Consider the following 12,768-nt stretch of genomic DNA (forward strand, 5'->3'; position numbering starts at 1 on the left):
ATACTGGGGCAGTACACAGACATACTGGAGCAGGGCCGTACACAGACATACTGGAGCAGGGCCGTACACAGACATACTGGGGCAGGGCCGTATCACAGACATACTGGAGCAGGGCCGTACACAGACATACTGGAGCAGGGCCGTACACAGACATACTGGAGCAGGGCCGTACACAGACCTTTCAGGGGGCAAGTGTTCAAAATGAGAGAAAAAAAGGGCACCAACCTCCCCTGTTTACATAATTCCTAACACACCAAAATACATATTTTTAACATAAGGCCTATTTATTTCTGCATCAACACTCACTCATCATCACAGACTGTCAACGAGCTGGGTTGCAGTGCCTCCGAAACACATGATTGACATCAGGAGAAGTGTCTGATCAGCTGATCGTTGATGATGAATGTATATCTGCTAGTTAGTTAGCTCGTGTGGATATTTTATGAGGCCTGTGGTAATTAGCTAGAATGGAGACTACCTGGGCTGTTCTCCTTTTTCTCCCCGGGTTTTGACCCTTGGCTGTTTTTGGACTCTGTACCCGCCTGCCTGACCATTCTGCCTGCCTTGACCACGAGCCTGTCTGCCACTCTGTACCCGTCTGCCTTGACCACGAGCCTGTCTGCCACTCTGTACCTCCTGGACTCTGATCTGGTTTTGACCCTTGCCTGTTTCTGTATTGTAGTATAATGACCTGGCTGTTGGTGTGAATACTGTATTGTAGTATAATGACCTGGCTGTTGGTGTGAATACTGTATTGTAGTATAATGACCTGGCTGTTGGTGTGAATACTGTATTGTAGTATAATGACCTGGCTGTTGGTGTGACTACTGTATTGTAGTATAATGACCTGGCTGTTGGTGTGACTACTGTATTGTAGTATAATGACCTGGCTGTTGGTGTGAATACTGTATTCTAGTATAATGACCTGGCTGTTGGTGTGAATACTGTATTGTAGTATAATGACCTGGCTGTTGGTGTGAATACTGTATTGTAGTATAATGACCTGGCTGTTGGTGTGAATACTGTATTGTAGTATAATGACCTGGCTGTTGGTGTGAATACTGTATTGTAGTATAATGACCTGGCTGTTGGTGTGAATACTGTATTGTAGTATAATGACCTGGCTGTTGGTGTGAATACTGTATTGTAGTATAATGACCTGGCTGTTGGTGTGACTGCTGTAATTGTAGTATAATGATGTGTGTTTGATCTATTCTAGGTTCCTCCAAACCCCTTCCTCTCCCAGAAGACACCAGGTTCCCCCCTCAGCACCCAGAGGCCCCAGACAAGGAGCCTCCCGTTAAGGACAATGATGTGACGAATAACGTTGGTATGTATCTGTTTAACAGGAAGTGTTATTTAATAGGACTGTGGAGGGGGACATACTGAGGGGTCTTAATAGGACTGTGGAGGGGGACATACTGAGGGGTATTAATGTGTATCTGTTTAATAGGACTGTGGAGGGGGACATACTGAGGGGTATTAATGTGACTGTGGAGGGGGGACATACTGAGGGGTATTAATGTGTATCTGTTTAATAGGACTGTGGAGGGGGGACATACTGAGGGGTATTAATGGGACTGTGGAGGGGGGACATACTGAGGGGTATTAATGTGTATCTGTTTAATAGGACTGTGGAGGGGGGACATACTGAGGGGTATTAATGTGTATCTGTTTAATAGGACTGTGGAGGGGGACATACTGAGGGGTATTAATGTGTATCTGTTTAATAGGACTGTGGAGGGGGACATACTGAGGGGTATTAATGGGACTGTGGAGGGGGACATACTGAGGGGTATTAATGTGTATCTGTTTAATAGGACTGTGGAGGGGGACATACTGAGGGGTATTAATGTGTATCTGTTTAATAGGACTGTGGAGGGGGGACATACTGAGGGGTATTAATGTGTATCTGTTTAATAGGACTGTGGAGGGGGACATACTGAGGGGTATTAATGTGTATCTGTTTAATAGGACTGTGGAGGGGGACATACTGAGGGGTATTAATGTGTATCTGTTTAATAGGACTGTGGAGGGGGACATACTGAGGGGTCGTAATGGGACTGTGGAGGGGGACATACTGAGGGGTATTAATGTGTATCTGTTTAATAGGACTGTGGAGGGGGGACATACTGAGGGGTATTAATAGGACTGTGGAGGGGGGACATACTGAGGGGTATTAATGTGTATCTGTTTAATAGGACTGTGGAGGGGGAAATACTGAGGGGTCTTAATAGGACTGTGGAGGGGGACATACTGAGGGGTATTAATGTGTATCTGTTTAATAGGACTGTGGAGGGGGGACATACTGAGGGGTATTAATGTGTATCTGTTTAATAGGACTGTGGAGGGGGACATACTGAGGGGTATTAATGTGTATCTGTTTAATAGGACTGTGGAGGGGGGACATACTGAGGGGTATTAATGGGACTGTGGAGGGGGACATACTGAGGGGTATTAATGTGTATCTGTTTAATAGGACTGTGGAGGGGGACATACTGAGGGGTATTAATGTGTATCTGTTTAATAGGACTGTGGAGGGGGACATACTGAGGGGTATTAATGTGTATCTGTTTAATAGGACTGTGGAGGGGGGACATACTGAGGGGTCTTAATAGGACTGTGGAGGGGGACATACTGAGGGGTATTAATAGGACTGTGGAGGGGGACATACTGAGGGGTATTAATGTGTATCTGTTTAATAGGACTGTGGAGGGGGACATACTGAGGGGTATTAATGTGTATCTGTTTAATAGGACTGTGGAGGGGGGACATACTGAGGGGTCTTAATAGGACTGTGGAGGGGGACATACTGAGGGGTATTAATAGGACTGTGGAGGGGGACATACTGAGGGGTATTAATGTGTATCTGTTTAATAGGACTGTGGAGGGGGACATACTGAGGGGTATTAATGTGTATCTGTTTAATAGGACTGTGGAGGGGGGACATACTGAGGGGTATTAATAGGACTGTGGAGGGGGACATACTGAGGGGTATTAATAGGACTGTGGAGGGGGACATACTGAGGGGTATTAATGTGTATCTGTTTAATAGGACTGTGGAGGGGGACATACTGAGGGGTATTAATAGGACTGTGGAGGGGGACATACTGAGGGGTATTAATGTGTATCTGTTTAATAGGACTGTGGAGGGGGGACATACTGAGGGGTATTAATGTGTATCTGTTTAATAGGACTGTGGAGGGGGACATACTGAGGGGTATTAATGGGACTGTGGAGGGGGACATACTGAGGGGTATTAATGGGACTGTGGAGGGGGACATACTGAGGGGTATTAATGTGTATCTGTTTAATAGGACTGTGGAGGGGGACATACTGAGGGGTATTAATGGGACTGTGGAGGGGGACATACTGAGGGGTATTAATGTGTATCTGTTTAATAGGACTGTGGAGGGGGACATACTGAGGGGTCTTAATAGGACTGTGGAGGGGGACATACTGAGGGGTATTAATGTGTATCTGTTTAATAGGACTGTGGAGGGGGACATACTGAGGGGTATTAATGTGACTGTGGAGGGGGGACATACTGAGGGGTATTAATGTGTATCTGTTTAATAGGACTGTGGAGGGGGGACATACTGAGGGGTATTAATGGGACTGTGGAGGGGGGACATACTGAGGGGTATTAATGTGTATCTGTTTAATAGGACTGTGGAGGGGGGACATACTGAGGGGTATTAATGTGTATCTGTTTAATAGGACTGTGGAGGGGGACATACTGAGGGGTATTAATGGGACTGTGGAGGGGGGACATACTGAGGGGTATTAATGTGTATCTGTTTAATAGGACTGTGGAGGGGGACATACTGAGGGGTATTAATAGGACTGTGGAGGGGGACATACTGAGGGGTATTAATGGGACTGTGGAGGGGGGACATACTGAGGGGTATTAATGTGTATCTGTTTAATAGGACTGTGGAGGGGGACATACTGAGGGGTATTAATGTGTATCTGTTTAATAGGACTGTGGAGGGGGACATACTGAGGGGTATTAATGTGTATCTGTTTAATAGGACTGTGGAGGGGGACATACTGAGGGGTATTAATGTGTATCTGTTTAATAGGACTGTGGAGGGGGGACATACTGAGGGGTATTAATGTGTATCTGTTTAATAGGACTGTGGAGGGGGACATACTGAGGGGTATTAATGTGTATCTGTTTAATAGGACTGTGGAGGGGGACATACTGAGGGGTATTAATGTGTATCTGTTTAATAGGACTGTGGAGGGGGACATACTGAGGGGTCGTAATGGGACTGTGGAGGGGGACATACTGAGGGGTATTAATGTGTATCTGTTTAATAGGACTGTGGAGGGGGGACATACTGAGGGGTATTAATAGGACTGTGGAGGGGGGACATACTGAGGGGTATTAATGTGTATCTGTTTAATAGGACTGTGGAGGGGGAAATACTGAGGGGTCTTAATAGGACTGTGGAGGGGGACATACTGAGGGGTATTAATGTGTATCTGTTTAATAGGACTGTGGAGGGGGGACATACTGAGGGGTATTAATGTGTATCTGTTTAATAGGACTGTGGAGGGGGACATACTGAGGGGTATTAATGTGTATCTGTTTAATAGGACTGTGGAGGGGGGACATACTGAGGGGTATTAATGGGACTGTGGAGGGGGACATACTGAGGGGTATTAATGTGTATCTGTTTAATAGGACTGTGGAGGGGGACATACTGAGGGGTATTAATGTGTATCTGTTTAATAGGACTGTGGAGGGGGACATACTGAGGGGTATTAATGTGTATCTGTTTAATAGGACTGTGGAGGGGGGACATACTGAGGGGTCTTAATAGGACTGTGGAGGGGGACATACTGAGGGGTATTAATAGGACTGTGGAGGGGGACATACTGAGGGGTATTAATGTGTATCTGTTTAATAGGACTGTGGAGGGGGACATACTGAGGGGTATTAATGTGTATCTGTTTAATAGGACTGTGGAGGGGGGACATACTGAGGGGTATTAATAGGACTGTGGAGGGGGACATACTGAGGGGTATTAATAGGACTGTGGAGGGGGACATACTGAGGGGTATTAATGTGTATCTGTTTAATAGGACTGTGGAGGGGGACATACTGAGGGGTATTAATAGGACTGTGGAGGGGGACATACTGAGGGGTATTAATGTGTATCTGTTTAATAGGACTGTGGAGGGGGGACATACTGAGGGGTATTAATGTGTATCTGTTTAATAGGACTGTGGAGGGGGACATACTGAGGGGTATTAATGGGACTGTGGAGGGGGACATACTGAGGGGTATTAATGGGACTGTGGAGGGGGACATACTGAGGGGTATTAATGTGTATCTGTTTAATAGGACTGTGGAGGGGGACATACTGAGGGGTATTAATGGGACTGTGGAGGGGGACATACTGAGGGGTATTAATGGGACTGTGGAGGGGGACATACTGAGGGGTATTAATGTGTATCTGTTTAATAGGACTGTGGAGGGGGACATACTGAGGGGTATTAATGTGTATCTGTTTAATAGGACTGTGGAGGGGGGACATACTGAGGGGTATTAATGTGTATCTGTTTAATAGGACTGTGGAGGGGGACATACTGAGGGGTATTAATGTGTATCTGTTTAATAGGACTGTGGAGGGGGACATACTGAGGGGTATTAATGGGACTGTGGAGGGGGACATACTGAGGGGTATTAATGTGTATCTGTTTAATAGGACTGTGGAGGGGGGGACATACTGAGGGGTATTAATGTGTATCTGTTTAATAGGACTGTGGAGGGGGACATACTGAGGGGTATTAATGGGACTGTGGAGGGGGACATACTGAGGGGTATTAATGTGTATCTGTTTAATAGGACTGTGGAGGGGGACATACTGAGGGGTATTAATGTGTATCTGTTTAATAGGACTGTGGAGGGGGACATACTGAGGGGTATTAATGTGTATCTGTTTAATAGGACTGTGGAGGGGGGACATACTGAGGGGTATTAATGTGTATCTGTTTAATAGGACTGTGGAGGGGGGACATATTGAGGGGTATTAATGGGACTGTGGAGGGGGGACATACTGAGGGGTATTAATAGGACTGTGGAGGGGGACATACTGAGGGGTATTAATGTGTATCTGTTTAATAGGACTGTGGAGGGGGGGACATACTGAGGGGTATTAATGTGTATCTGTTTAATAGGACTGTGGAGGGGGGACATACTGAGGGGTCTTAATAGGACTGTGGAGGGGGACATACTGAGGGGTATTAATAGGACTGTGGAGGGGGACATACTGAGGGGTATTAATAGGACTGTGGAGGGGGGACATACTGAGGGGTATTAATAGGACTGTGGAGGGGGACATACTGAGGGGTATTAATAGGACTGTGGAGGGGGGACATACTGAGGGGTATTAATGTGTATCTGTTTAATAGGACTGTGGAGGGGGACATACTGAGGGGTATTAATGGGACTGTGGAGGGGGACATACTGAGGGGTATTAATGGGACTGTGGAGGGGGACATACTGAGGGGTATTAATAGGACTGTGGAGGGGGACATACTGAGGGGTATTAATAGGACTGTGGAGGGGGACATACTGAGGGGTATTAATGTGTATCTGTTTAATAGGACTGTGGAGGGGGGACATACTGAGGGGTATTAATGTGTATCTGTTTAATAGGACTGTGGAGGGGGGACATACTGAGGGGTATTAATGTGTATCTGTTTAATAGGACTGTGGAGGGGGACATACTGAGGGGTATTAATGTGTATCTGTTTAATAGGACTGTGGAGGGGGACATACTGAGGGGTCGTAATGTGTATCTGTTTAATAGGACTGTGGAGGGGGGACATACTGAGGGGTATTAATGTGTATCTGTTTAATAGGACTGTGGAGGGGGGACATACTGAGGGGTATTAATGTGTATCTGTTTAATAGGACTGTAGAGGGGGACATACTGAGGGGTATTAATAGGACTGTGGAGGGGGACACACTGAGGGGTATTAATAGGACTGTGGAGGGGGGACATACTGAGGGGTCTTAATAGGACTGTGGAGGGGGGACATACTGAGGGGTATTAATGTGTATCTGTTTAATAGGACTGTGGAGGGGGGACATACTGAGGGGTATTAATGTGTATCTGTTTAATAGGACTGTAGAGGGGGACATACTGAGGGGTATTAATAGGACTGTGGAGGGGGACATACTGAGGGGTATTAATGTGTATCTGTTTAATAGGACTGTGGAGGGGGACATACTGAGGGGTATTAATGTGTATCTGTTTAATAGGACTGTGGAGGGGGACATACTGAGGGGTATTAATGTGTATCTGTTTAATAGGACTGTGGAGGGGGACATACTGAGGGGTCTTAATGGGACTGTGGAGGGGGACATACTGAGGGGTATTAATAGGACTGTGGAGGGGGACATACTGAGGGGTATTAATGTGTATCTGTTTAATAGGACTGTGGAGGGGGGACATACTGAGGGGTCTTAATAGGACTGTGGAGGGGGGACATACTGAGGGGTATTAATGTGTATCTGTTTAATAGGACTGTGGAGGGGGGACATACTGAGGGGTATTAATGTGTATCTGTTTAATAGGACTGTGGAGGGGGACATACTGAGGGGTATTAATGTGTATCTGTTTAATAGGACTGTGGAGGGGGACATACTGAGGGGTATTAATTACCCTTTACACCAGCAGACCTCTATCTTTACAAGAAGAATCAAATAATTATTTAGTTATTTCTTTGTCTTTGCATTAAAACTCTCCTTCTCTCTCTGTCTCTCTAACTCTCTTTTCCTCTTTGTCTCTCTCATTCTCCCTGTCTCTTTCTCGCTCTCATGTCCCTTCGGTCTCTCCCATTCTCCCTCTCTCTCTCTTTTTCAGAAATCACTCACAGCGAAGGAGACATCGACACAGAAGGCGGAGCCTCATCAACAGAAGGCGGATCCATCGGCTCTGAGGTCGGACTCTTCGTGGGCGTGGCCTGTGGTAGCGTCCTCCTCCTATTGGTCATCGTGGTCCTACTGATCGTGGTGTGGCGGTACCACAGGCGCCACGCCAAGCCGGACAGAGACGTCCAACAGTCCACCTCTCTGTCCCTCAACACCCTGGCCATGCCCAAGAGAGACAGCTACGGAGGGAGTAGCGATGACAACCGGTCAGAGCCCAGTGACACAGCGTTTCCTCTGAGGCCCTCTGACTCCGTGTTCTGTAGGCACCACGAGAGGGTCAGTGGTGACTACAGACGTCCTGTTTATATGGTACAGGAGACGCCTCCACAGAGTCCTGCTAATACATACTACAAGGTCTGAGGGACCGGTGGGGGTCTTCTCACGGGGCCGAGGACCAATGGAAGATAGACTGAGGAGTTGTTCAGTCCCCATGAGGGAGTGATGTCGCCGCTGTGTGCTTTCTGAAGTCAGTGGGTCCTGCGGTGGGACACATTTAGGGACGAGAACATGTCCGTCACCTCCTCTGAAATCCTTCACTGTGTGGAGTTTTTTGTTGTTGTTGAAAACACACTTTCTGAGCAATCTAGACATTATCAAGGCGGGGAATCAAATCATTTTGGTCCACGTTTTATTTCCTTCGAGAGAGAATGGATAAAGGCACTAAAGACAGAGTGCATTCTGGGGTTTTCACAAGGAAAGCTAACCCTGAGAAGGCAAAGGACTTGCTGTTACGTGTACTGCTGCTAAAAGAGGAAGTGTCATCTTTTAGACTCGGAGCAAAATTTAGCAAATGGAAACTTGAGAATGTTTTTCGCTGTGAAAGATTTTGAATATAATTTGTGTAAAACATTTTTTTTTTTTTTGTGATATGGTATTTTGATGTTAACTTACGCTGAAATGAATGGCTCTTCATTGTTTTTAGTGTCGTAACTGTCTCACTACGGATGTCCATCATGTTTCTGTTTATCAAGTGATATTTATGAGTGTAAAACAGTGGAATCTACTGGCCCTTTATCTAATGGGTGTTAAACAGTGGAATCTACTGGCCCTTTATCTAATGGGTGTTAAACAGTGGAATCTACTGGCCCTTTATCTAACGGGTGTTAAACAGTGGAATCTACTGGCCCTTTATCTAATGGGTGTTAAACAGTGGAATCTACTGGCCCGTTATCTAATGGGTGTTAAACAGTGGAATCTACTGGCCCTTTATCTAATGGGTGTTAAACAGTGGAATCTACTGGCCCTTTATCTAATGGGTGTTAAACAGTGGAATCTACTGGCCCTTTATCTAATGGGTGTTAAACAGTGGAATCTACTGGCCCTTTATCTAATGGGTGTTAAACAGTGGAACCTACTGGCCCTTTATCTAATGGGTGTTAAACAGTGGAATCTACTGGCCCTTTATCTAATGGGTGTTAAACAGTGGAATCTACTGGCCCTTTATCTAATGGGTGTTAAACAGTGGAATCTACTGGCCCTTTATCTAATGGGTGTTAAACAGTGGAATCTACTGGCCCTTTATCTAATGGGTGTTAAACAGTGGAATCTACTGGCCCTTTATCTAATGGGTGTTAAACAGTGGAATCTACTGGCCCTTTATCTAATGGGTGTTAAACAGTGGAATCTACTGGCCCTTTGTCATCCTGTCTTTGTAGATGACCTATATGCAGCTTGACATTAGAAATCTAGGAATCTGAGTGGGATCTACTACTGCAGAATCAAGGGGGGGGGGCAGTGTAGCCCTGGGGGTTGGGGGATGGGTTGTTGATGGTTGTTGTAAGACGACGGACTGAGGATGAATCTAATTTTTGATGGAGGGTTGTCCAGCTTCAGGCCAGGCCTCGTGTCAGAGGAGAGGAAAGGGAGGTGAGAGGGATGAGGGGGAAACACAGAAAACTAGACAGCACTAGGATCTATTCACCATCTAGCAGAGGAGAGGAGAGGAGAGGAGAGGAGAGGAGAGGAGAGGAGAGGAGAGGAGAGGAGAGGAGAGGAGAGGAGAGGAGAGGAGAGGAGAGGAGAGGAGAGGAGAGGGATGAGGGAGAAACACAGAAAACTAGACAGCACCATGATCTATTCAGATAGTAACCTCTAGTCCAGGCTGTATCACGTCCGGCCGTGATTGGAAGTCACATAGGGCGGCGCACAATTGGCCCAGCGTCATCCGGGTTTGGCCGGGGTAGGCCACCATTGTAAATAAGAATTTGTTCTTAACTGACTTGCTTTATTAAATAAAGGTTAAATCAAATTTTTAAAAATGAAAACATTTGTCCACAGCGTTCTAGAAAGAGAGAATAGAGACTCTGGGATAATCTAGAGAGAATAGAGACTCTGGGATAATCTAGAGAGAATAGAGACTCTGGGGATCATCTAGAGAGAATAGAGACTCTGGGATACTCTAGAGAGATTAGAGACTCTGGGATAATCTAGAGGGATTAGAGACTCTGGGATAATCTAGAGAGAATAGAGACTCTGGGATAATCTAGAGAGAATAGAGACTCTGGGGATAATCTAGAGAGAATAGAGACTCTGGGATAATCTAGGTCATTGAACTGTTGGGTGAGAGGTTATGTTTAAACACACAAGAGGGTATGATTGTTATTACTGACAAATCCACCATGTTTATGAAAGCAAAGTATTGTGGCCTATATGACCTTGCCTTTTTGCAGGATAAATCAACCAGCAGGAAGTGTGTCCGGGAGGCCTCATTTCATACAGTGCCCTCCGTAATTATTGGGAAAGTGACACATTTGTTATTGTTTTGGCTCAGCTTTAATTTGACGGTATTTTCATCCGTATCGGGTGGACCGTTTAGAAACCACAGCACTATATGTACATAGTTCACCTCCCCTTTAAGAGGACCAAAAGTATTGGGACAAATTCACTTATTAAGTGTCAAAAGTTTACTATTTGGTCCCATATTCCTAGCACTCAGTGACTACATCAAGCTTGTGACTCTACTAACTTGTTAGATGCATTTTCTTCTGTTTGTTTTGGTTGTGTTTCAGATCATTTTGTGCCCAATAGAAAACAATGGTAAATAATGTATTGTGTCATTTTGGAGTCACTTTTATTGTAAATAAGAATAGAATGTGTTTCTATGCACTTTTACATTAATGTGGATGTTTTTTGTAATGGTGAGAGGTTAGCATGTCTTGGGGGTATGATATAAAATGCTAACATAGCCTGTTATTGTAATGGTGAGAGGTTAGCATGTCTTGGGGGTATGATATAAAATGCTAACCCCCCCTGTTATTGTAATGGTGAGAGGTTAGCATGTCTTGGGGGTATGATATAAAATGCTAACCTCCCCTGTTATTGTAATGGTGAGAGGTTAGCATGTCTTGGGGGTATGATATAAAATGCTAACATAGCCTGTTATTGTAATGGTGAGAGGTTAGCATGTCTTGGGGGTTATGATATAAAATGCTAACATAGCCTGTTATTGTAATGGTGAGAGGTTAGCAAGTCTTGGGGGTATGATATAAAATGCTAACCTCCACTGTTATTGTAATGGTGAGAGGTTAGCATGTCTTGGGGGTTATGATATAAAATGCTAACCTCCTCTGTTATTGTAATGGTGAGAGGTTAGCATGTTAGCATGTATGATCTTTGTGCGTCTGTAACGTTCTCACCCATCATTATTCACGATTCATTCAGGATTATCCGTAACCATGGAAACATCCACATTAATGTAGAAGTGCTTAGAAACACATTATATTTACAATAAAAGTGACTCCAAAATGACACAATACATTATTTACCATTGTTTTCTATTGGGCACAAAATGATCTGAAACACAACCAAAACAAACAGAAGAAAATGCATCCAACAAGTTAGTAGAGTCACAAGCTTGATGTAGTCACTGAGTGCTATGAATATGGAACCAAATAGTAAACTTTTGACTACTTTAATTAAGAAGTGTATTTGTGACAATACTTTTGGTCCCCTAAAAATGGGGGGCGGGGCTACGTTCAGAAAATGCTGTAATTCATAAATGTTTCACCCGATATGGATGAAAATACCCTCACATTAAAGCTGACAGTCTGCACTTTAACCTCATACCCATTGTATCATTTCAAGTCCAAAGTGCTGAAGTACAGAGCCAAACACAACAACAAAACATGTCATTGTCCCCAATAATTACGGAGGGCACAGTAGATAGTGTATAAAAACAGGTCCGCCACCATTGTCTTACCTTGTGTACATCTTCAGGTCTGCTCCCCAGCTGTAATTAAAGTGTGTGTTGGTTCCGTGACAATGGTACAGTCCATTACCCTCTTAATGAGCCACTTGGGACAGTCTGGGGATTCTGGCTGCCATTCCATCATCCAGAGTGCAACACCATAACCAACGTCTTACAGATCAAATTACCCTGCTTCTCTACAAAACAATGACATCATACTGTGTCTGTCGACCAAACAGATAACTTTTCTACAGATTGTGTTTTTGTTTGTTTTTTAAATCATTAAAATATAGAGTGTAGATGTAACAATTGCTTAACGCAATGGGCTACTGTATGTTGAAGCTTTACCTCTATTGAACCAGTTCTCTACAGGAGCAGTAGGGAGAAATGAAGACTGGACAACTGAATCATTTAGGAACCAAATGTTAGGTTCACTACAGGAGCAGTAGGGAGAAATGAAGACTGGACAACTGAATCATTCAGGAACCGAATGTTAGGTTCACTACAGGAGCAGTAGGGAGAAATGAAGACTGGACAACTGAATCATTTAGGAACCGAATGTTAGGTTCACTACTGGAGCAGTAGGGAGAAATGAAGACTGGACAACTGAATCATTTAGGAACCGAAT

The 12,768-nt window shown here is 44.7% G+C and overlaps 1 protein-coding gene across 1 annotated transcript in view; it reads left to right on the plus strand.

The window, feature by feature from the left end:
* The window catches only part of LOC129860124 (ephrin-B2a-like), a 19,167-nt gene extending 10,640 nt beyond the window's left edge, over nucleotides 1–8,527 (plus strand). The window contains exons 4-5 of the mRNA XM_055930442.1: nucleotides 1,220–1,330; nucleotides 7,905–8,527. Coding sequence (XP_055786417.1) covers nucleotides 1,220–1,330; nucleotides 7,905–8,314 — 521 coding nt within the window. The 3' untranslated portion in view covers nucleotides 8,315–8,527. The remainder of the gene's footprint in view (nucleotides 1–1,219; nucleotides 1,331–7,904) is intronic.
* Nucleotides 8,528–12,768: the final 4,241 nt, after the last annotated feature.

Source organism: Salvelinus fontinalis, chromosome 7 (assembly GCF_029448725.1).
Source record: "Salvelinus fontinalis isolate EN_2023a chromosome 7, ASM2944872v1, whole genome shotgun sequence".
Taxonomy (NCBI): Eukaryota; Metazoa; Chordata; class Actinopteri; order Salmoniformes; family Salmonidae; genus Salvelinus; species Salvelinus fontinalis.